The sequence below is a fragment of the Nanorana parkeri genome, unplaced genomic scaffold (assembly GCF_000935625.1).
Source record: "Nanorana parkeri isolate BGI_ZX_2015 unplaced genomic scaffold, ASM93562v1 scaffold150, whole genome shotgun sequence".
In the NCBI taxonomy this organism is placed as follows: domain Eukaryota; kingdom Metazoa; phylum Chordata; class Amphibia; order Anura; family Dicroglossidae; genus Nanorana; species Nanorana parkeri.
The window spans coordinates 1,234,047-1,260,920 of NW_017306418.1; the positions used below are offsets into that span (position 1 = coordinate 1,234,047).

Here is a 26,874-nt window from a genome sequence, read left to right on the forward strand (position 1 = left end):
CCCATAATTGTATAACCCATTTGTTTATTTTTAATTCCAAAGTGCATTACTTTGCATTTATCGACATTAAACCTCATCTGCCACATTAATGCCCGCTCCCCTATTTTATCCAGGTCCTCCTGTAATGTTATAATGTCTAAGTCCGTGTCTATTACCCTCCCAATTTTGGTGTCATCCGCAAACACGGAAATATCGCTGTTAACACCCTCCCCGATGTCATTAATAAATAAGTTGAACAATATGGGACCCAGCACAGAACCCTGAGGCACACCGCTCATTACACTAGCCCAGTCTGAAAAGGTGCCATTTACAGATACCCTCTGGACCCGTTCCCGTAGCCAGTTCTCTATCACACCACCTCATCTATGCCCATTTCTCTCAGCTTGTGTAGCAAGGGTTTGTGTGGTACCGTATCAAAAGCCTTTGAGAAATCCAGATATACCACATCCACCGGCTTACCTCCGTCCATATCTCTACTTACCCCCTCATAAAAAGTTAGCAAGTTAGTTAGGCAGGAACGGTCTTTCCTGAACCCGTGCTGATTGTCATTAACTATCCCGTTTTCCTGAACAAATTCTACCAGATAATCCTTTATTATGCCCTCTAGCATTTTACAAACTGCCGATGTTAGACTGACCGGCCTATAGTTCCCAGGTTGGCACCTAGCCCCCTTTTTGAATATTGGGACTACCGTAGCCCTCCGCCAATCACTGGGGATCCTACCAGTCATTAAGGAATACTTAAAAATGAGGATTAATGGGCTAGTTATAACCTGGCTTAATTCCTTAAGTACCTTGGGGTGCAGGTTATCCGGACCCACTGCTTTGTTTGCATTGAGCATTTTAAGCCTTTGTTGTATTTCGGTTTCCGTCAACCACTGGGGTATATTTTGAGTTAAACTGGGAGTTTTATCATGTGTGTCAAACCCGTTTCCCTCCTGAGTGTATACTGAGTGTATACAACATTGTGTTGTAAACATGCAACTATTGTCCCCCCCATAGCTTTGGGAGACTGTGTTGTAAAAATGCAACTGTTGTCCCCCATCTATCCATGTATTCTGACTCTGATTGTTGTATTAGCGATGTATCCCTTGCTGAGACCTCTATGCCTGGGCTGTATAAGCAGATATAATCACTGCGGACAATCCTTATCAGATAGCTGAGCTCACTAAATACATTTTCATCCACAAAGGTGCTTTATTTGAATGCAGCAGCGTTACAGTAGACAACAGGATACAGCTGATGAATGTTCAGACCGCATTTGAAGGTCGGAGATAGTCATGTTTCCAAACATGCAATGCAGATTAACATGCGGTCATGTTACTGTCAGCCATGACACTAGAAACAACTGGTCTCATAAAGAAGGGGGAAATACATCATTGATGGGAGGGAACAGAAAAACATGGTGCAAAAACCAGAATGACCACGAGATGTCAGTATATGAATTAGCTATAATGCATTGGTCTTGTTGCAGCTCTTGTACTGCAAACTTAATGGCACTGCAGCTTGAAGACTTGAGTACTCTGTGAAGACCCTACTAGGACTCTGTGAGCACTCTGTGATATGCTCTTTTGTCAGGATCCAGAGCACCCCCAGGTGGCGCTGGAGCCGGGTCCTGCAGTTCCTGTGCTCGCCTGCGGGTGTCTCCAGCAGCCAGGAACTGTAAGGAAGCTGCAGCTCCGGTACTCACCTGCGGGTGTGCCCCAGCTGTGACTGATCATCCCATCACCTGGTGCTTCCTGGGAGGGTATTTAGGCCCTCCCTGCAGTCAGGAAGCTGGGTCAGTATTGTGTTGCTAAACCTGACTGATGCCCATGTCCTGAACCTTGCTTCCTATCTGAAAACCTGTCACCGACCCGGCTTGTTACCCGACCACTCTCCGTTGAATCCTGTACCGTGCTGCCCTCCTGTTAACGACTCGGCTTGTACCTGACCACTCTTCTGGTATCCCGAGGCCTGCTGTACATCTGCAGGCCTGTTACCCCTCTTTGTTGGGTTTGTAGTTTTGTTGATGTGGAACCAATAAACTGTGCATATAACCCTATCCTGTGTGGGCATATTAATTTGGTCATTCTGTGTGGGTACCTGCATGTGGTGTGAGAACGCCTGTGCCGGGTACCCTGACATCTTTTGACAGAATATATGTCACCTGGGATAACACTCCCAGATTAAAAAGCCAAATCAAGGAAGATTTAGGACCCAGCCTGTCACATAACTGCTGTTTCAGATTCGTGGTTGTGGCGTTTAGGTACAGTTTAAAAAAAATAAAAAAATAAAGATTCGGCAGAGGTGGAATGAGTGGAAAAGAGAAATTGATTTTTTTGACCATTATCAACTTTAATGTTAGCTGCGCTCACTCACTGTAGGTTTATTGTACATAGAGTGTGTGGTTAGATAAACCAGAATACAGATCACATTATTATTTTGGGCATGAGCAGGTTCCAACACTGGCGCTTATATTACATAGCAAAGCATTCTCATTATTAAATTCTGTGTATATACGTTGCAGAGTGTGCTCGAGCTTGTGCCTGCACATCTGCATGCATTGTGGGTGATTTGTAAATTCTGTGAACTATGGATGTTCAGATACCAGTATCTGTATCGGTGCCAATTACTTTAGTAATGTTAGTTTGTACACATTGATGAACAAGACAAATGGCTTTGAAGTACAACTAAATGCCCCCTATATGACAGTCTAAACAAGTACTAAATCCAGTTACTCTGTCATGCCCAAACTGCACAAAATAAAAACATCCTTTACTTTCCCTGAAGGAGCCAAGGAGAACAAAGGTGGGAGGGGAAGCGCTCAAACTGAGTTGCACCTGTCTAGCATGTGGGGAGCTGGCTGGGTGGGGGGAGATGGTGTACTGGGGTCTAGGACCGCATGGGTGAACAATGGGTGATGGTGAGGCAGGATTGAGAGAGGTGGGTGTTGGAACAAAAACAAAAGCAAAAACAAGGAGTTTTTTCTCTCCTTTTTTTGCTTTTGTTTTTGTTCTGTGTCTCTGGTTTTGCCTGAGCCCCGGGGCTGCCCTCGCCAAAACCCACCTCTCAATCCTGCCTCACCATTACCCATTGTTCACCCAAGCGGTCCTAGACTCCAGTACGCCAGATCCCCACCTGCTAGACAGGTACAACTCAGTTTGAGCGCTTCCCCTCCCACCTTTGTTCACCTTAACAAACTATGTACACCCCGGCCGTACACACGTGAAGCAGCACACTGAGTTGCCAATTTCCTGCACATACTCCCACAAATATCAAAACCCCCCAAACCGCCTTGGGGTTCCCCCTCCCACCGTGAGAGCGCTGTAAAACAGGACATATCTCTCAATTTTCCTGAAGGAGCCAAGTCCTGCTTTATTTGTGTTTCACATGCTCCCCTATCAAGACACTGCAGCTCAGAGTGGAAGAGTTTCAGCAACAGAGGCATCACTCTCAATCTAGACAGCAGTGGTTGGGACTAGGCGTGGCCAGGTGCTGTTTGACAAGCTACTGGCTTGTAGCTTTGCACAGGGGTTAAGAGATGACTGTAAGTACAGATGCATTAATAATCAAGTGCTGAAGCACATTTGTTTTAATAGGAGTTCATAGTTCTACTCTAAGTCAAAAACATTCCTTAAGTTACTGCGCTTTTAAGAAATTTCTAAAACCAGATGAAATAAGGTTAATTGCCTACCCATACATTAAAATTACTCTCCCAAAGATGACTCATAATGAATCGTGTTGAAGCACACAAGTAATTAATGTAACCACTTATAAAGTTCTTGTTAAGCTAAATTAATTAAATTACTAATGACATGTCATGGAAGATGCACCAAATTGTTACCTTTATTAGTCTTTGTACAGTTTTGTATTTGATGTCTTTCAGAATAAGTAAACTATTAACATAAACCCTTTTATATTCTTTTGAGTGCTGAAATAGGTTGTGTTTCTAATAAGATTAATTTTCTTAAAGGGACAAGTGTAAGGTACGGGCATTAGCTCAGGTTCTATGCCCACTGATGTGCGGCCAAAGAATGAGACAAAAGCATTGCTGGGAGTACAGCCGGGGGCATTGGCAGAGATGGACATCTTGAGAGTGGACCTAGTAGGCCTTAAAAGAAAGTCTTAAAGTGACACTAAACATAGGAGATAAACTTTAAAAATGCATTCAAGTACTGTAACTATTAACAAAAATGTATCTTATTTGTTTATCACTCGGCTGTAGATCCTCAAATCATTTTTCTGGCCACCCTTTATTGCCACCCTAAGTCATTGGATCTGCTTTCCGTGAACCCAGGGCATCAGGAACAGACCCCCTTGAGGTGTGTCGTTAAATCACCCTGGACTCACAGGAAAATGCTGCAGGGATCAATATTTCCAATATATCACTATGTCAGTGCCATCATTGCAGCATTCAGAAACCATCTCCACCGGAGGAAAATAACCCAACACATCATGTGAGTGGACTGAAAAGGGATGAAAAGAGGTATGTATCCAGACATTAAAAAAAAAAAGCTGGACTGCTGGGGGGAGAGTGGAGTGGGGTTACAAACAAACAGAAACTGGGCTTTGACTATCCTCATTGCCAGCAGTTTATACTCCCCCTCACTTGTTCTGCCTCAGCTGCCGGAAGAAGAAAAAGCTCTGTGTGATTTTTTTAAACCTACTTGTCAGAACTTACCCATGGCCCCTATGTGGCAGTGCTGTTAAATGGGAGAGGCAGAGTATGAGTCACATACTCACCTATGCCCATAAGTTTGGGGTATTTTGCTTCAATTCCAACTGCTGAATGGAGCAAAGTAGACGGGAGTATAGGAGAAGAATATGCTGCTGGGGTGAAGGGGAAGAAAAGTGCATCGAAACCCAAAAACAAAAATGTAATATATTCTAGCTTACTAGTCCTATATGGTGGTTGCATTTGTTTAGGTTTTCAGGCTTCTTTTCCATTATTTTCACCTAGTAATTAGAGATGAGCTTAGGTTCGGACCAAACATGGATGGAGCTCCCAAGAACTCAGAGTGAAACTCCTTCCATTGCCACTCACTTTACCCTTTATTAGGTTAATGCCCCACAGCTCATTGGGTTGGAGGCCCATCTATATTCCGTGTTTGAAGGAGCTTAGGTTCAGACCGAACCCGAGCTCATCCCTACTAGTTATCATGCTTACTCATGTACTGCATCTAAGAAAAAGCAGTGTTGTCACCCAAGGCTGATCTGATTTGGTCTGCAAACACCATCTCCCTTGCCTCCTCTCCATTACATGGATAGGAGTAGCGGCATGGTTCACACTACACAGAATGTTACAAGGACATTGGAATTTTGGCAAGACCAATAGGTGTTTTTCTGTACTTGCCTGAAAAAGAAAACTAATGCAGCCATCACATCTGAGGACTGGCAAGCTGAAATATATTACAGTTTTGTTCATGCGTTTAGAGACACTTTAGGTGACTCCTTACTTTGCCCTGTGCTGACAAAGGAAACAGCCACTTTAATGTGAGAGGGAATGGGAGAAGAAATCTACTATCTATAGTGTTAGAAAATACTGTATCTGCTAAAGAAGAACTATTTTTTCGTTATGAGAGAAGGACTGCTCATCTATAGCCTTGATTGAACTCTGATATGCATAATATCTGGAGTCTCGTATTTATCACGATGTGATACATTTCATCACTGCCCGTCTTCTAGTAATACACACAGATGGGGGTTATATAAGATCATGATTAAACTTCCAGGGTATGTATTCAAATCTGTGTTTAGACTAAGGACTAGTATGAGACAGCAGTGTACAATTATCAATACTTTCTAAAACCCAAGGCAGTGTAACTAACGATGTGTAAATGAATCCAACCAACCAGGACTAACCCTGTAATGATGGGGCTTGGAGATAATTTATGCTTCAGACATATAGCACCTGCTGAGATGTACTATACATAAGCGAGATAAAAAATATTCTACAAATCCACATTTCCCAAACTTTGCTCAGAACATGAAACACCTGAGTCAATGTACCACCTCTGGTTAAATGTTACCAAGTGTGCCAGCCATGACATTGCTACCAATCCATATTAGATGTGCTGAATGTCATTGGACAGTCATGACTAGGAACGGATCCATACATCTCTTCCTGCCTCTCTGAGGGTCCCCCCATGTCTTTCTCTGTTATTCTTTCTGGGAGCTGATTTTATATCCAAGAAGTACTTCTCCCAACCCCAAGTGATCCTAGAGTACAGAGAGGAATAAACATCCAATCTGCTGATTAGGGGCCCATTCGCACTATGCCGTTTTTGTGCGTTAATGCAGGTATTGTGTCTCGCATTAATGGGTTGTGGACTAAGGTAGAAAATGAATTCTGAATGGGCTGCCAATGCACAATAACGGACAAGAAAAAGCTAGACAAGCAGAATTTTTTCTGACGTAAGGCAACATAGTGCACAGACAGCAGTGTGCTACTATGCATTATGTTGCGATGCAACACATGTGTTGCCTTAGTGCTTTGGCGTGCCCTTCGGAATGAATGACACTACAATGCGCTGATGCACAAAACATGCCTGACGTACTGTACATCGGTTATCCAAATGCAATACATTGTACCAGTGTTTTCCAGCCCTAAATCATAATGCATAGCACTTTATTTAAATTATTTGTGAAAAGTCTGCCTTAAGACTGTAGTTTTCAAGAATAGACTTATTAATGAACGGGAACTAAAATCTTGATGCAAACCCTAATTTACTGTGACACAGAGGGGTGTAAGATGAGTAAATCACAGGGTACCAAAGGTAATGCCATCACAATGACAATATTCTAGAATAGAAGTGAGTGGGATTCCTACTAGGATGCTCATTAGATAACAGATTATAATAAGGTTGTCCTGTCCAAAGAAAACCCAGGAAGAAGAAATGAAATACATAAATGGTAATTACATTACTGGAAACAAGGACATTATGTTAATTTTAAAAACTTTGAATGTCCCTAATGAATAATCATATTTTCTAGAAATGTTTATTATTAATCCAGCATTCTCCAAAGCAGTATATACACAAAAGAGGAACAAGCTCTTTATGTGGATATACAGTAGATAAAAACTAACCCTTTAGTGGTGCTACCCTACATAATACAAGTGTATTATGTGAAGATGCTGAGCGACATACCACAGCTGGAGTGGAGGGAGAGAAAGGTCAGCATCAGGATCGAGGATTAGGTGAGTAATTCTTCTTTATTATCACCCCTAGAGAAAAATGAGCATCCCCTTGCAGTGCCGGGGTAGTTAGTTCTTCTTTAACTGCTTCAGGACTGCCGAACGTATATAAACGGCCGCATCCTGGAGCAGTTTTACCAAGATCACAGCTGCTGCAGTATTGCATCACTTCCAGTGTCACTGTGCAATTTCTCCAGCTCCTGTAGCCAGGAGAAGAAGCTGAAGAAGCAGATTGTTGCTTCATCAACTTCTTTGCATACCCTAGGTGACATTAGGGGTCTGACAGACCCCTGAGGTCTCCACAAAGACGACCTGTCACATCCTCTTTACTATTACATAGAGGGCTTGTTAGCCCCTTATGTGATCGCAATAAAGTTAAGTGTAAAAAAAAAAAATTCATTTAAAAAAATGAGTCACATATAAAAAAATGCAAAAACCATTTTTTAAGTCCCCCGCCCCTATCTACAGACACGTACAAATGCAAGCATGCTTCGGGTCCGCAAACGGAAATTGCGCCACAGATGTTGCATATAACCGCAAACCTTGGAGGTCGCGCAACAATTCTAGGGCCATCAATCACTGTTAACACTAAATTGATGAGCGGTAAAAGCTTTTAAGGCATCGCCTATGGGAAATTTGGGGTATTGCCGTTTTTTGCGGTTTCACAGGCACGTGCAATTTTAAGACTTGACATGTTTGGTATCTATTTACCCGACGTGACCCCGTCTTTTATGTTTTACCAACAAATTTGGTATCATATTCTGTTTCTGTGCACTAAATTTTATTTTAATGTATTTTATCCTAGAAATACTAGTTTGATAAACATTTGCGCAAATACCGTGCAACAGGAAAAATTGCAACTACCGTTTTTTTATTCTACAGAGCCTCTGCTTTCAGAAAATATATAATTGTTTGGGGGTCTGAGGCTAGGTTCACACCTGCACTACACCGCACGACACCTGCTACGCGTGTCCTGGGTGTCGTGAGGTCCTGCACAATGCAGGCAGCGATTGCTGGGCAGGCCCATTGTTTTTAATGGGGTGACATCCGCGCGTAAATCGCAGTAAAAAGGTACAAGTACCTTCTTTTTGTGATACTAGACGCGCGGCTATTTTAGCGGGAAACTCCGCGATCCGACCGGCGCGACTGGGGTGCCGTTAGAAAATAATGGCACCCACAGCGCGATTGGTTCACACTTCGGCGACTCCTGACCGTGCGGCAATCCGCGCGGAATCGTGCACGATTGCTGCATGGTGAGGTGTCGCCTAGGTGTGAACCTAGCCTAAAGCTGTTTTCTAGTCAAAAATTCAGATTTTATCATGTGTGTGCAAATAGTAAGAAATTGCTCTGGACGGCAAGTGATTTAACCTCTTAGATGTTTAATGATTCTGTGCTGGGTATGTGAAATAAAGGTGTTCCAAATATAAGTGCTATTAAGTGATTTAAGATACTTAAAGAGACCCAGATACCAGACCAGTCAGAAGTCCTTATCTGCATACTTGTTCCAGGTATAGGACTCAAAGTACTGAAAGCGGACAACTAGCATAAAGAATTCAGTAATGGCAGCTTCCTTTTTCTTTCAAGAAATGTTTCCTTTAGGGCACCATACTAAAAAAATAAATTATAAAACAGAAGTTGAAATTAATGGCTGGCTGGCTGGCTGGCTGGCTTGTTCCATAGTGTGCCATAGTGTTCCTGTTTATTCTAGTAAATCAATACACATGCAGGTCTCCACTTTCAATGAAAACAAAATTGTAACTGGTTGCTATAGGAACCAACATAGCAACAGAAATCACCGGCAAATTTTTCCCATCACTTGATAAGAATACATTCTGCTAATACTTTATTACAGATTATTTCGTTTTTTCCTTCTCCCAGTTTTCACTTCTCACCATTGTAAACACTAGACTGATTGCATTTTGAATTTGCACAGCTATGGGGGATGTTTAGACAAGGTTGTCTTTGGAAAATGGATGCTGGTTGGCTGTTTTGTTCAGTTTTTTCAGCACAGAAAGATGGTTTCCTGTAAATATATGAATAATGTTTTCCTATTTTTATAAAATATTGCAGGGGCTTCATTTACAATCTGCACATCCACCACAGAGCAGCCATGAATCGGATCCATGACAGTGAATAGCGCTCAATCCAACAAGTGCAATGAAAGCCCAACTCTTGCTAAAACGTAAAAAAAATTTTAGGGTCCGAGCCTTCGTCCGGCTTTTATTACTATTAACGGGAAGTCTGCAATTGATCATTTCACCCATTTGTAACAGTATGAAGCAAACCCTGAATTTATTCTTTATTTCATAATACTAGTTTATATACAATACAGATACTCCTCACTAATTGACCTACCTGTTTTGCGACCATTCGTACTTACAACCAGCTCTCCGAGAGTACGTGCGGGAACTTGGCAGCAGCAGTGTGGTGTCTCACCGCCATGCATGGCATGGGACTGTAGGTGACATATGCTTACATTAACTTTAAATATTAAATAAATAACCACACAACACTTATTTTATTTAAAATGGCATTAATTGGCCGCAGCATTTTTATTGGATTAATATTAAATCAAACTCTACTAACCAATCTAATAATCAACCAATTAAATTTGTAAACTTTCACCATATTGCCCAGTTATCGAAACTCAAGCAATATATCAACCAAGGGAATAGTCCCCCTCTCCTGAGGTGACAAACCACATAAAAATACTGCTACTAGGGAGGGGGAGGGAAGCTTTCAAAACTGGATTCCAACTGGATGCTTCAATCCTAGCGGCACCTCCTTATATAGGGCATCAATTCAAACTGCCATATATCCTCGTGGCGATGTTTTTCCGCCAAAATAACGTTTTTTCCCGCCAAAAAAATTACCGTTGGATTCTCTTAAAGGGGCAGTGCTCTGAAATATATAAACACTGGGAAAACACGAAAAACGTAACTAACTAAAAGTCACCACATTCCCATGAAAATGGGCATCTCATGGATGCCATTTTAACATTATCTTGTATTCTCCACTCCGCTACTTTTCTGTCAGTATTTACAATACTGTATTTACAGATGTACAGTACTGTACTAATACAGTACAGTACTGTACTAATACAGTACAATACTGTATAGTACAGTATGTGCATGGCTGTTTGCCGACCACACATTCCAGCTGCCCTAGGTTTAGTTGGCTATCCTTATACAGTATTCAGCCCAGGATCTCTCTCAGGCCCAGGCAGTAGTGGGACAACGTACTGTACAGCATACAGTTCGCTTAATGACCTAGTCGTAGGAACAAAACTTGGCCATTAAGTGAGCAGTATCTGTGTGTGTGTGTATTAACCAGCGATCTGCCACTGCAGTCCAGTCCGTGGCATTATGATGCTGCCTCTAAAAGTCTTTAGGACCCTCTGGAGATTGTTGGACTCTTCTTTCAGCCTCTGTGAAACATCCAGATCATAAGGGATCAATATAGGCACTGGTTCATATGATGTTGTCAGACGCTTAGTGTAGGAGACAGAATTCAGTTATTCTTTTTTTATGAAAGCATGTACTCTTTATTCATCTCCATAATGTGTACAGAGATGTATGTTAGGGAATATGCCAAGGGAAATAAACAAAGGACACATTTTTAGAGAAAATAGATATACGTCTTTTCTAATCTGTACTTAATGCACACTTAATAGCTATGCCTATTAAATTGATCCTAACAATTCCAGCTCATATGTTAAGTGGAAATCGCTAAATGTCCTCATTACCCTGAAGAGTCCATCCAAAAGAGAGCAGCTACTACAGCAATCCATTCGTTCACTGATGACTCCAACTTTTAATCAGACATGGGGAAATGTCTTATTAATGCCTGCACTCTGAATTGATCCATTTCCGCCGTCCTTTTAGTTAACATGTTTTAGTCACTTTGATTCACGCTAGTATAGTATAATTATTGTTATTATGTTCAATGAGGGCTATAGACAGGTGACTCATGTTGGAGTCACTGAACAATGTGAACACTATATGGTTATAGAATATATTAACGTAGGCAGAAAAGTAAAAGGTCTCACCCCAAATATTGTTGGAAAATAACATGTTTGAGTATATATGTGCACTTTGTATGTATAGGACTATTATATATGAATATATGGTGTATATGTTAAGCTTTCACTATAAACAACCACAGCCCATATTTAAAAATAGCTTAATATAATTGACAGTTAATAAAATGAATGGCCCTATTAAACCAGTGTTCTTTGTTGAACTTCTATTACGTTTCCAAAAAGGCCAGTCCACCCAAGACTGATATTTTACTCATTGGTAGGTGGTGCAGAGGTAAAAGACGTGTTAGTCATTGGTAAAATGTCTCCCATTGAGTTACTGGGTTTATATAATGAGAGTTCCTCACTCTCCCTGTAAGATTTTTCATTGTTTGCATATATTATGAGGAATACAACAAGATAATCTGGAACACACAATGGTGGTTAGTAACATACGAATCTCCCAGGTGGACAGTAGTGATGAGGCTGGCTTATGTAAATATCAGAAGACTCCAAGATACCCATCAGTGACATAGCTGGTGCACTAGTAAAGGCTTGGTTTATTCCATTTAGGGTAGGAGAAAACCATTGTGGGACAATTCCTTTGTGCCTTAATGGATTTCCACTGCTTACTGGTAGCAAGGTGGCCCATTAACTGCTTCTGTTACTATGCAGAACTAGTCATTTACTCTGTTCCTAGTGGAGGAATTATATAAATGGAGCTTACGTGTTTTGCATGTGTTTTACATGGGTTTCCTCCCACATAGCACAAAACATAGCAGTAGGTTAACTGGTTTCCAATCAACATTTACACTGGTTTGTTGCTAGTGGTGTGTACTATGATGATGTACTATATAAATGATTTAGGTACTCTAAATAGTGCTTCAGAGTAGGTGAATGCTACATAAATTAAACATTTTGGTAGAAAAGTCTAAGAGGGTTTTTCACAAAGGAGCTGAAGGATCCAGCGGTAGCTTCTAACAATAGGGGCGAACGGCAGCTAGTGAGCTGCCGGAGCTTCGGCTCAGCCGATCTGGATGTTGGATTGGCTGAGTTGTAATCCTGCAGAGCAGAGCATGTTCGGCTGACGGAAGGCAGCCGATGTACGGCTGATTTTAGCCGATGTACGGCTGAAATCAGCTGTATAGGGCTGACGTGAATAGCCAAACTGCGTTCGGCTCTGTTCACTTCGGCTGGGTTATTCACTCAGCTTTGTGAATAACCCCCTAAATTTAAATCATATGAACTATAAGCTGCGGTGTACCTTAGGGGGATGGTGAGAAGTGCCACATGTACAGACAGTCAGGGGTGCTCTAGAAGTGCATCCACTGCCTGCCTCGCACATTACGGATATGCCAAGATCATAGCAAAACAGGGTGTTGTGTTGCACACAGCCCTACAGAAGTATGTAGCAGAATTGTGCACGTGTACAAATTTAAGATGCAGAGGAGCACAGAGCACAGGTAAGCTCTTCCAGGATTCTTCAGGCTCTGACGTGTCAAGGTAGGGATTTAGTTTGGTGGGGAAGAGTGCGGGGGGTAATGCTTGCTTGAAGGTGGCTGAATTAGTGCTAGGGGCATTGCCAGTATGTTGTCATGATTGACTATTTGTTATTGACTGCATATTATCTCAATTGGCAGTTTCTCGCTTACATATTATATGTGATTGTTTATTTGAGGCTCATGTATTATCAAGATTGTAATTTTCTACCAATGTATTGTCAAGTCCCCACTGTTTAGATGACCATATTGCTATAATTTAGTCCCTTGAATTTAGTCCCCTGCAGGTCATGAAAACATGACACTATTATCCCGATGTGTCCCTGATATTAAAGCCTTTAATTTTTTTTTTGTGTGTGCTTTTTTACTGCCATGATTATATAAACAACATTAAGAAAAAGAAAATCTTCACTGTCTTCTTTTCCCTTCTGGACATTATTAGGCCTCATTCACATGGGTTAACTTGGGATTCCGGCGGCAGGTGTCACAGATTGTGAAAGGAAAGATAGATAGGTATCTCAGATGCCCTGTTTAAATGTGGCCACTGTATCTGTTCAATGCAATGACCGGGTAACAGCGCCTGCACCTGTAAGTGGCAATCCACATGTAATCATATGTGATATGATTACATGTGGTTTGGAATAGATTACTGTCTGATCTCAGTGATCTGTCCACACCACATGTAATCACATCACATTCATAAAATTATTATGTGCTTTTTGTACAAGTAAACCTTTTCTATTATCTTGCTTCCACATGCGTTATTTATATGTGGTTTATAAGAGGGCGTAACTAGAAATCACAGGGCCCCATAGCAAAATTTTGTATGCACCCCCCCCCCCAAAAAGTGTACCTACATCCAGAATAGGTTCTCATGCCTTGTGCTGTCTCCATCACCTTCTCTTCAGCTCTGGTCCTGCTGGCTCTGATCTCAAAGCCAAAGGAGAGATCACTCTGCCACTTACTTCTGCAGAGCACACCATAGACCCCGCACAGCCCACCTGACATTCTTCATAGCCCACCTGACACCCTTTAGAGCCCACAATAGAACCTGCAGTGCTTACCTGAGACCTAGCACAGCCCACCTCAGACCCAGTACATACCAAAGAGCCTGCAGAGCCCACTTGAAACCCCACAGCCCACCTGAGATTGACCCTGCATAGCCCACCTGAAACCCCAAACAGCTCACTAGAGAGTGACTCTGCAGAGCGCACCTGAGACCACACAGCCCACCTGAGACCCCACACATACCTGAGACCCTGCAGAGCCCACCTGAGACCCTACACAACCCACCAGAGACCCCACAGAGCCCACCTGAGATCCTGCAGAGCCCACCAGAGACTTGGCACATACCAGAGACCCCACACAGCGCACCTAGAGTGACCCTGCAGGACCCACCACAGAGCCCACCTGAAACCCCACAGAGCCCACCCGAGACCCTGCAGAGATCACCATAGATCCTGCACAGCCCACCTGAGACTCTCTATAGTGGGCTCTGCCGGGATCTCAGGTGGGATGGTCGGGGTCTCTTTACCTGCACACGCAGCTCCTCTTACCTGTCAGCCCTGAGCCGCCGGCTGCTGGGCCCCGGCTTTCTCCTCCTCTACTGGCACTGCGGGGCCCCAGCCTCCTCCTTCGCTGGACCGGCGCTGCAGAGCCCTGGCCTCCTCTGCTGCTGAATGGGCGCTGCAGGGCGTTGCCCTCCTCCTCCTGCGCTGCCGGACCGGCACCGCAGGACCTTGGCCTCCCCCACCTCGGCTGCTGTGCCCCGACCTCCTGACCAGGCCGCCCACTGCCCTGGGCCCCATATGGTGATAGTTAGGCCACTGCCTGCCAATATGCTTTTCAGAAATGTCAAAATTGATGGTATAGATTTTTGCTTCATGAGTAAAAGTCATGACTGATTTATGAGCTCTTTTATTCTGAAGGTTCGTTCATTTGTCCCACTGTAGATCCTCCAGAGGGAGGTAACAATAGTGTTTGTCTTTGTTTTGATCAAAAATTATAGACAAGTTTTAGTTACAAGGTCTAAAAGTCTTAAGTTGACTAATTATGAGCAATTTGGCAGAAAGTACATGTATATGTTTAACCACTTGCCGTCCGCCCTTTGCAAAAAAACGTACGGACGGCAGACTCACATGGGCGGGTTCCCGTAAATAGACGGCTTTTTTTTCCGTCCGTTTTACACAGCCGTTACCGGCTGTTTCACATACAAGCGATCGGCGGCTCTATAGCCAGGAAGTGATGTGTAATACATTACTTCAGCATTCACATGTCAGTCATCTGGCTGCTATAGCCAGAGAGAAGAAGCTGATGAAGCAGATCTCTGCTTCATCAGCTTCTTTGGGGGTCCCCAGGTGACATTAGGGGTCCTAGAGACCCCTAATGTCTCCATAAAGATGACCTGTCAGTGTGCCTTTGCTATTACATAGGGGGATTTTTATCCCCCTATGTAATAGCAATAACATGAAGTGTAAAAACAAAAGTAAAAAAATTATAAAAGTCACATATAAAAAAAGTAAAAAAATTATAAAAGTCACATATAAAAAAAGTAAAACAAGCCCCCCAAAAAAGTCCCCCACCCCCACGTCTACGCACATATAAATGTAAATATGCGGCAGTGAGCGAAAACGACAATTGTGCTACACATGTTACATATCGCCGTGAACGTCGGAGTGAGAGCAATCATTTTAGGGCCATAACACTAAGCTGACGAGCGGTAAAAGCTTTTAAAGTGTCGACTATGGCCAATTTTGGCTATTGTAGTTTTTTGAGGTTTTGCGGGCACGTGCAATTTTAAGGCTTGACATGTTTGGTGTCTTTTTACCCGACGTGACCCCGTATTTTATATTTTATTAAAAAAATGGATAATAATAAATGTTTTATAAATTTGATATAGGAGGAAGAGTTTTTTTTTTTAATCTGTAATTTTCCTTTACTATAGTAAAAAATAAAACCCCCGGTGGTGATTAAATACCACCAAAAGAAAGCTCTATCTGTCCCCAAAAAAATGTATAAAATGAATTTCAGTACAGTGTTGCATGACGGAATAAATGTCAGTCAAAATACTGCAACGCTGAATACTGAAAAATGGCCTGGCCAGGAAGGGGGTTTAACACCCTGGTCTTCAAGTGGTTAAAGAAAAATGATACTAAGACTGGCCATAAATACCTAATAAAAGCAAACTGTGCTCCCATTTCTGGGCATTTCTTGGATTCATCAGGTCATTTCTGGACTGCATGAGGTGGATGCACTCATTTTTGCATGAGGAGGTTTTCCAAGTTGTTGGAATATCTCCCTGCAAGAGAAAATCCATGTAGAAAATGTAAGTGGTCTGCAAAGCAATATTCTTTGGCTACATGCAAACAGGGTAACATAAAAAACATTTTTCCTCTTAATATGTATTTAAGTGCAACTGATTCATTGTTAACAAAGCCTAAGTCCTGCAGTTTAGCTGATGAGGAAGTGAGACTTTATTTCTAATGAATTAATTAATAGTGTTTATGCTTATTGTTACAAATGTGACTAAGGGCATTTCTGGCTATGGTTTAGAATGTAACTAAGGGCATTTATGTTTAAAATATATCTAAGGTCATTTATTTTTTGTACTTTGAATAGCATCTAAGTCCTGCAGTTTAGCTGATGAGGAAATGAGACTTTATTTATATTGAATGATTTAATAGTGTTTATGGTTAATGTTAAAAATGTAACTAAGGGCATGTATTGTTATAGTTTAGAATGTAACTAAGAGAATCTATGTTTAAAATATATCTAAGACCCTAATTCCCCAGACGCCTGCTGGAGATGTAATGAGGTGAGTGGCACGTACTTACACATATGGTGGACTTGCTCTAAAATGTTTCCGTTCTGGCAGACAGTTTTTGAGATTTTCAACCGTTTATATGGAGATACACTGCCGCCCTCACCTGAGGTGGCCTTACTGTCGCTTTTACCTGGCTCCTGGAAATCCCAGAAAAATACGCTACTACGACACTTTCTTTCTGCAGCCCGTCAGGTTATCCCCCTCTACTGGAAAAGTACAGTCTCACCTACCATATCAATGTGGGTAAGCCATGTGAATGACATAATGCGTATGGAGGAGATGTTAGCAAATTATACGGATACCTTCTCCAAATTTATGACACAGTGGAGTGTGTGGATCCATTTCTCCTCCTCCACTGATCTCCAGCCCTTCCTCGGCGCTATTCCACCTTAGACGCCTTGCGGAACTTGTTTTTGTTCATTGGCCTCTTAGATGGGGATCTGCGCCCAGCCCTTCGCATCCACCCCTTGCCCCTTTCTTGACCTTCCCCTCCTACTCTACTCATTCTTTTCCTGATCTTCTACCTAACTCTGTCCTCTAGTAGTTACTTGTAAGATTCCTAGGGATTCATGCAATTGGTTCACAGGGGATTTCTAGTACTGAAACGGCGGACCTAGCTCTCTTTGCTCCCCTACCTAGCAGAGGCCGAGTAGTTCAATAGCATTTTCATGTATCTGGTCCAACAATATCGACTCTTGCTCAGCAATAGGTTTCTAGTGGCGCCTCGCCTGGTCCTAGGACGCACACGTCTTGCTATGATTTCATGTGAACTGCTATATTGATGTTATAACCCTGTTTAGCCGGGCCCGTGGCTAGGGAAGGTATTCCCCTGTGTATCGCATTGCCTTAATTTTCATATGCTGCTTTTATACCGGATTGTATGAATCTACTGAAAAATCTAATAAAAATTGATTCAACCCTAAAATATATCTAAGGTCATTTAATTTTTGTACTTTAAATAGAGTTGGGAATTTTGTTTGCAATTGATGTCACTTTTGAGAAATTTCCTTCACTTATTGTCCTGTAGACTACACGGTACATGAGAGGAAATCTATCCAAAGTGAGATAGATCCTCTCTTAGACAGTTGTCACCAAGACATGTGTACCTATTGAAATATTTCCCCTCTATTGCTGTTCCCATCGATTTTAGTCCTTTCATCACTTCTAATCACTCTATCAAAAACTATAAAAAAACTATTTGGCTTTATCTTGTACAGTGCAAGTAAGAGAGGAACTACAATGTGTTACAGTTTCACTTAGATTATATACCCGGGAAATAGGTAATACAAAAGCAACCATATGGGCATATTTAAATAATTCTTACTTACCATGAACAACAAGAACCCTGCATTTAACGCTGATAGAACACCTCTGTAACCCAACCCACCAGATGCAAGTGACCAGTGACCAGATTCTTGGTTTGCTGGCTCTGACAACACCCTCTTCACTGATCACTGTGATGGGTATCCGGCCAATAATAAGGCACATGGGGCAGGAACGGGAGGGTCCAGGCACCAGGAAATGTGTTGGTACTCTCATTAGCAGTTTTTGGGTGTACAGGGGAATTATGCCGGGAGGTTCCTGCTACTCAATATATTTTTTTTAAAGGGTACATTTATTGTAAGTATTCTCCAATGCATGTTAACTATTTAGCTCCCAGGCACTGTTTTATAAGGTGCACAAAAACATTTCTATTCCCAGACTTGATTTAAAATGGTGCTTAGCTTCACTGGCTGCATGCAGTCCTTGTGGGTTCAGTGGTGGAATTACCTGTTGCCAGCAGCAGCTGAGGTACTCTGCTATTTTCAGAATCTGAACCAATGAGCTTGTTAGCTTCTTATTCTGTTTAATAGCATTCCCATTGATCCCTCTGTAAGCATTGTGTAATCACATTGCTTCTGTATTGTGGCTACAAGTGAAATCCCATGACATCATGTTTGACTTCATTTGGGAGCTTCTGTGAGCTCAGGAAGCCACAATGGACCAGGGCTGAGATTTTTCACTTGTGTGTGTTGCCATGTAATGTTAATTGCAAAACACAGCTCCGAAATTAAAAGAACTTTGAATTTAAGTTTTATCACTGTCCTATACAATGTAAAAATCACTACAATAATCTCACACGATCCACGCTCCTAATCCTCAAACAATAACCCTCAACAGCAGCTGTGCAAAAAGACCCAAATAGCCTTTCCAATAATTTCTAGATAAAGTGCTCAGTACTAGTGACAATATTCTTTTGTTTAAAAATACATCAAATAAAATAATTGTGCAATGTCTCTGATAAAGCAATGTCTTAGCTGCCAACGCTGCTACTAATTAAGAGGCAGGATAATTAAGATAATTAAGAGGCAACCGCTTAGCGTTGTCAGCCTGAAACAGCAAGTGATGTTTCTTGTGGGATCTCCAGGTGTACATGAGGAGGAGGAGGAGGAGGAGAGCAGGAGATGGAAAATTTGAATAGATGGATGAATAAACCAACAAAAATTAACTGCACTTAAAGGGTTATTAAACCATCAGCTTTTTTTGCATATATCTACTGCTAGCAAGCAGTAGATATATGCAAAAAGTTGTTTTTTTTTTAAACCCCGCTTTAACAGCGGTTTAAACTTACCTGTGTGTTCCATGCGCGCTCCCGTCCGAAAATGTGAAACTGCATGGATGGCCGCAAAGCATCTTGGGGCGGGCGCAAAAGCAGTTCACATTTTCGGCCGGGACACAGGGAAAGACACAAAGTAAGTCTATGGGCGCGTGCACACGCATGCAGACACCATGGGAGAGTACATGCCAGCAAGCTCAGAGAAGTCAGCACTGGATCGGAGATTCGTCGCATCGCTGGAGAGAAGGCTGAAAACTACAGGAAAGAAGAAGATGATCGGATTAAAAGACATAATTTAAGGTAAGTGCTTTAATTAACGTTGGGGTGAGGGAAAATATTTTTTGCCTTTAATGTCACTTTAAAGGAGAACTATGCGGTGAGTGATTTCCACTCATCCTCATGGTTAGAGCCGACCTGTGGCAAAGAAGCTGCCACAGGTCAGCTCTATTGATCGGGAAGTGAGCAGAAACATGCCACCAATCTGCTCACTTCCTGATCATTTCCCTGCAGTGAGCAGTGACTGTCAGTCACCGCTCCCTGCAGGGATTCCCCCCTCTCCGATCCTCCAGCGCTAAATGGAGGAAATGACAGGGGAGGGGGCAGGCACAGCTGGCTCTGCCTCTAAATAGGCAGAGCCAGCTGTCACTTACGCTGCCCAGTGGATCTCAACAGTATTGTCTGGGTCTGTCCCGACTGCGGCACTCTCAGTATATCGTGGGCAATAGCCCGCAATATACTCAGTTTTGGGTCATGGGAGGAGGTTAGTATATGTCCTCCCGTGACTCTAAAAAGAACTATGGGGAAAAAAACTTACCCCATAGTTCTCTTTTAAGTGCTGTTAGACCATTTATCCTAATGGTCCACCTGATCTGGTGAATGCATTTTTTAATCACTGGCGGAAGGACACAGACGGGAGGACTCATCACTGTGAAAATATATTTATTGACATTGTACAATTATTTGATATAAAACTGCATGCACAATTTTTTTTGCAATCGCACAGCACTGGAACTCACGGCATTGAGGAATGACAGTGCTGGTGATTGCGCGGGAGGCGTGTTTGGGGTGCCATTGAAATTAATGGCACTGCAACACACCTTCTGCAGCTTCATTTGTCAGGCTGGAACCAAAAATTACTATTTTTTCCCCACCTTTTTTAAGGTTTTTTTTTAATAATTGGGGGAGGGCCGCTTTATTTCTTTTAAGCTTTTTTTTTTTGCTATTTTTAAAATAATTTTAAAATATTTTTTTAAACTGCTTACTGCTCTCTCCTGCCCGCTGGGTGCAGGTAGGTGGGTCGGCTCTGTGTCCCCTCCGATCCCATCTGCCAAAACAGGCGGGGAGAGCAGCAGGGATCAGAGGGGACACAGATTGCAACATGCAGCAGGCTCCCAGCGGGGAGGAGAAAGCTGCAGAGCAGGGGCATGGGGGGAGGATTGGGGGAGCTCTCCTCACCACTGGGCACTGGCTGCAAAGGTCTGTGTCCCCTCCAATCCCCGCTGATAACAGGGGGAATCATTGGGGACACAGAGCCAATGAAACAGTGGCTCCAAGCATGGAAGACAGGAGCAGGGGATCCAGACCAGATAATCGATACAGAGCACAACAATTCTCATTTTCGAATATTATCGATCAAATTGATTAGTATCAGCCCTACATACCACTCAGAGACAGAAACTGAAACAAAATTATTAGTAGGTTATTCTTTTCAAGATGTAAAACTTTGCTTGGTAAAACAAAGGTGTAGACAAAGATTCAGGTCAATTTTCATTCCTTATTATAGAAAGTGACCTAGCGCGTTTTTTCTGTTCAGGCCAGCATTGCCCTCTCCCAGTAATGATATGACATAATTGTGTGTCCAGCAATGTCATTTAATGGCACACTACACTCTTGCAGTGAAAGGTTGGAAATAACTTATCAGAGACTTGTTCAGGGCAAGGTTAGCATGTTAGTCCTGATTAAAAAAAATAATAACTATAGTCCAATAATAGCCTTAACCTTGAGCCTGAAGTCCATTGCGTATCCATAGCCCTGCATACCTGCATTAACCTTATTATTATTCCCTTAAACAGTCTAGTGGGAGTTACTGTGAGTCTTTGTTAGGATTCTGTAGGTTTGGTGGTATATATTTTATATATTTTATATAAGAAGGAACATTTTTTCAAACCCTTATACTTCCAGGAATTAAATATACAGTATGCAGATGTACCTTTTTCCATATGGTAAAATGTTGCTGTACTTTCTATCCTAATGATTGTAAAGTAATGCTGCTGCGGGGAATCTCATTACTTAGGCTTCTATTGTTAACATGTCCACCTTATATGCAGCTGAAAACTGAACTGTTCTTATTTTAATAGATTTTTTTGGAACCTGTCTGTGTTATAATAATAGACAGATAAATGAGTTCAGGTGTTTGTACTGAAGGGTATAGTCAATGCTACAGCATGCAAAGGCATTTTTAGACAATTGTGCACTTCCAACATTGTCGCAACCGTTTTGGAAGGCCCATTTCTATTCCAGTATGACTTTCCCCTTTCCACAGATTTGGATCCATAAAGACATGGTTTGACAAGAACTCATGTGGTCTACACAGAGCCCTAACTTCAACCCTACTAAACACCTTTGAGCTTACTTATAACACTGATTGAGAGACTGGTATCTAGTCCAACATTGGTCTACACATAGCCCTGACATCAACCCTACTAAACACCTTTGAGCTTACTTATAACACTGACTGAGAGACTGGTATCTAGTCCAACATTGGTCTACACAGAGCCCTGACTTCAACCCTACTAAACACCTTTGAGCTTACTTATAACACTGACTGAGAGACTGGTATCTAGTCCAACATTACAGTACCTGACCTTACAAATGCTCTTTTGACTAAATGGGTACAATTTCCCACAGACACACCCTAAAAACTTGTGGAAAGACTTTCCAGAAGAGTGGAGGCTGCAAAGGTATGGGGGACTCCATATTAATGAAGATGGTTTTGGAATGGTCTGTCCATCAAGCTTATATAGCTGTGGTGGTCAGGTGTCCACAAACGTTTGGCCTTATATTGTACACATCTGTACCAGAGGCTTTTATCTTTTTAGAGTGTTCCTCTTTATTTTTAGAACCAACTTCACAAGATATATATTTTCTATTCAAGGTGGAATTCCCTTTGTCCTGGTTGGCGAATTTTTTCAGCAATCTCAGCGTCCTGCAGCCTTTATGATCGCAGGCACAGTCAACTGGATCAGCAACTTCGCTGTTGGACTTCTTTTTCCTTTAATCCGGGTAAATATTATAAATCAGTAACTACTAAAAGCAGAGAAGTAATATTTTATGGACCCCTATTTGCATAGACACAACGTTAATGTCATAGTAGTCACTCTACCAGTTATGCACATGTAGACACATTCCTGACTCTGTATTACCACAAATCACAATATGTTTCTGTCTAGTTGGCAGAAACTCCAATGTTCATTTCCTTTCAGAACTGTAGTGTCTATTTGATACTTATACCATATCAGATACCTGGTTCCCTGCTGTGTGCTGTGGTTCCTCCTGCTGGTACTGTCTCATGTAGGGACGTAGATGCTAGTGAAAGGGACCATAGCACACAGCAGGTATCTGACACCCCAGCAAGTATTGGATTCCAGCAGCAGCCATAGCTGCTTTGCAAGCGAGTAAAGATTGGCGTTGTGACTTGCTGAAGAGGTAAGTATTCTTCTTATACAGGGTACCTTTAGTTTTAGGTTTGTGAGTTAGTGACAGTATCACTTTAACAATGCTAATATTAGCTTAGCACCTTAAAGTTTAGTCCAATATAAGTGCAACACCACCTTGTGGCAAAAAAATATTTAGGGTTCTATTCACAAAGCTGCCAAAGGATTTAGCTGATCCTTCAGCTAGCTTCGACCCCAGGACCCCGTCGATTCAGTAGAACCGAAGGGCTGCTGTACGGGCTATTCAGCCGAGGTAAAAGCTGAAGCTGGCCGACAGCCTGCTACTGACTGCTGGGCGGAGCCAGCCGTCATCTCAGCCTTTTTATTATACAAATATTAAACATGACAGAACTGTCAAATTAAGCATGAGGTTTCAGGGTCTTTTTGAAGGCCAAAAAACTTATTAACAGATATGCTGTCTCTGCGGAAAAACTCCTTGAAACTGTTAGGCCCCCAGCCGCCCCATACTGCCTCAGGGACAACCTGCACATTCACCGCAGACACATCCATATCTAAATCATCTGTTCGACTACTATAAATCACCATGACTTGAGGACCCATACCAAGACAGGTCCCCAAATGTTATCCACCAGACCTAATTTTTTTGCCTTCAAAAGACCCCAAACTACCAACACTGCTATGATAGAAAAACAGACCACAAACAGACAATACCAGGGCGGGTGGGCGAGAAGTTCTCTCTTCATCCAACGATCTTCGACTAAAGCCAAGGAGACCCTCCTCCTCAGACCACCACAACGGCTCTGCCGAAACCTTGAACTTTGTCTCCCCTTTTCACTTAGTCATGTAAGCCCTCCACCTTTTTTTTTTTTTTGCTTTGGGCCTAACTTTCATATGATGTTTTTATGCTGTTGTATGTCTCTTGCTACCTAAATACTTGATTTAAAAAGCACTGTATTGGAATCTGTGTGCTGATAAACTGCCTTGGTAGAGTCATCTCCTTCCTTTGCATGAATTATTTATCAAGGAAATAGAAATATGACTGATATGCTAAAATGACAAGCTCTGCACAGACCTTAACCTTCAGTCTGAAACGTTTTTCATATAATTGATCAGTCTACATAAAAATATGTTTGTGATGTCTCCAGTACAGAAATCTGGAATAATTTGAAGTTCAGTATGCTAAGATAATTGCAAAATATTCTGTAGACAGGTTTTTGTTAAACAAAGCAGGTATTTCAAACTACATATAAGTGAAAAACACATGGTATACTCATCAGACATAGGCATACAGATTATACACCGGACTAAAGCACAGCCAGCCTGCCCATGACCAGTCACTTATTGTAAGCCAGGTCTCTGGTGTACTCTTTGGTGTGTATTCTGTTGCCCAAATCTCATACTTTTTTATATTCACTGAATGCTGTCATAAGGAATATTGTCTGCCCTTGGTGCATGCACCAAATACAATACGGATATGTGTGGACCTTGCCGTCCTGGCCATTGCCAAAGCCCCCTTTTCCAACTTGACTCCACTGCACAGAAGGGCACTTACCTTGCTTAGTTATGCTATGGGGTCACCAGAATCTCCCACTACTATGTATATACTATGTGTATAAAGGAGCTGGAAAAGAGAGCCTTTCAGGGGAATACAACCAAGTAATTGCTCCAGGTATGTGGATGATATGTGTGTCAAGATTAGAACATCAGAAATACAAGCTTTTAGTGATCACTTAAATGTAGCATACAAAATCATTACGTTTATATGAGAAGAAGCACAGAATACCATATTACCCTTTTTGGACCCTTTTGTGTGTTACATGTCAATGAGGGGGTGATATTGAGGTCTACAGAAAATCTACCCACACAGACCAGTATCCGCTTTTTTGACCCACTGGAACACACACTGGAGGTTATTATAACCTCCAGCCGAGATGGTAATGACAAACACAGAGTCAAAAGACAAAGAACACAGACATCTCAGGAGTGCTTTGTTCACATCTGAGAGTTTTCATGCGTGATCGCAGTGCGTTTGCGGAATTGCGCACAAATGCAAAACATCATTGTGGTGCCATTCGTTTCTAATGGCATCCCAAATGTGGCCCAAAAATTGTGCGTTCTTCCATGTGTACAAACACTGTAGAAAATCTGCAATCCACGCATCGCACAAAAAAGTGCAGCAGCCTTTGTGCTGCATTTGACGCCTGGATATAACTCCACTTAAATCAAAACGCGGTGCACAACCGTACACAAACGCGCGTGCCCGGGAACGCACAAATGTGAACCAGGCCTGAAAGTTTGTGGCTACCAATACTGAGCATCATAAAAGGTTATCAATAACATGGCACCATTGAACAGAGGGGAGAAACAGAACATGGTCTAACATATGAGGGCAAGTTCTACAGCTCAGGATTCAGTAGTTTCATATACAGGAAGGAATATACTTTTGAGGACAGTGTTTTGCATATTTTGGACAGGGAGACGACTAGTTTGCAAGTGGTGTGAAAAAGGCCTTTGACACATATAATGCAATTTCAATATCTCTACCCTGATGATCTGACAACAATTCACACATTCAGTCATGTAAATTAAAGAAATAACACTTATATAGCCTTACACCAAAGGATGGGATTATGTATTCAGAACAGGGTGGTTCCAAAACCTTCACACCTACCACCCTGTTTCTGGACAAACAATATCTGCATGACTGGATTAAGATGCCTTTGCTACCTGTGTGAATATATATGCTGGGTTATTTTTCTGACATTCATTAGAAATAAAGAATATTAAAATAGCAAATCCTATTAAAAGTGACTAACTACTACTTGCTATACTCAAGAATTGTTCCTCCAGTTATGAATGCATGAGGCACACGGCACTGAAAAAACCTTAAAGTGCACCTGTGCCAGACTATGGACATTGAACTATTTACATATACTTAAAGGAGAATTATGGGGTGAGTGAAAAACACTCATCCCCATAATTCAAGCTGACCTGTGACTGTGAAACTGTCACACCTCGGCTCTATTGATCGGGAAGTCAGCAAACAGATATCGCCGATCGCTGACTTCCCGATTCTCTCCCTACAGAGACTGTCAGTCACAGCTCCCCGCAGGGATTTCCTCCCCTCTCCATTTCTCTAGCTCTGACTGAAGTATGGGATGGGGAGGGGGGCGGGCACAGCTGGCTCTGCTTCTAGAGAGGCAGAGCCAGCTGTCATTCAGCCAGCAGGGTGAATCTCGACAGTATTTTTAGGATCCATCCTGGGCTGAGGTGCGGTTCTGCACTCTACTGTGTTTTGGGTCACCGGAGGACATTAGCATATGTCCTCCTGTGACCCTGAAGAGATCTGTGGCCAAAAATGGTTAGGCCATAGTTCTCCTTTAACAAGCAGTAAGGGAGCTTTAAAACAAGCCTTCACTTACATTGATGCATTTAATGTGAAGATATCTATTCTCACAAATATTTAAAGATATCAACAAAGACTCAAGTCGGGATTCAGTTGATTTCTAATAGCTTAGAAACATCTGCTGTGTGTTTATTTGAGAAGGCATGCATGCCGCTAAGATTTTCTCTCCTACAAAAAGCTGAGCTTGTAATGCTTGTGTTGTGAAGTTTGCCATTTTAATTTTCTCCACGATATAGGTACAGAGCTGAATAAGGGATTGTTTTAAAGTGCTTTTACTGCTTGTTCAGAATATGTAAATACTGTAGTGTGCATGATTTCAGAACAGGATCATTTTAAGCCTCGCTAACACATATTATCCCGGTTACAAATATCTGTTCATTACCTGTACAGTGGGAGATATGTATACTGCAATGGCTCATCTTGCCTAAAAATGACAGTTGCTGGGCTGTCAAGCTAATTCGGTAGCTTCAGTGTTCTCTAAGGCCTGGTTCACACCTGGGCGTTTTACAGTGCTGATCGACGCGCTTTGAAACGCCCAGCAAGTGAAATCCCATTATTTCCTATGGGCATGGTTCCCACCTGGGCGTATTTCAGCGCGTAGGAACGCACTGAAAAACGCCCTACGCCCAAAGAAGTACAGGAGCTTCTTTGGGGCGTATTTTCCGCGCATATCCATTAGGAT

General features: G+C 42.2%; 1 protein-coding gene across 1 annotated transcript in view; it reads left to right on the forward strand.

Annotated features, from left to right (window-relative positions):
- SLC2A9 (solute carrier family 2 member 9) overlaps positions 1-26,874 on the forward strand; it is a 199,614-nt gene that overhangs the window by 157,695 nt on the left and 15,045 nt on the right. The window contains exon 13 of the mRNA XM_018554251.1: positions 22,267-22,394. Within this exon, the coding sequence (XP_018409753.1) occupies positions 22,267-22,394 (128 nt within the window). The remainder of the gene's footprint in view (positions 1-22,266; positions 22,395-26,874) is intronic.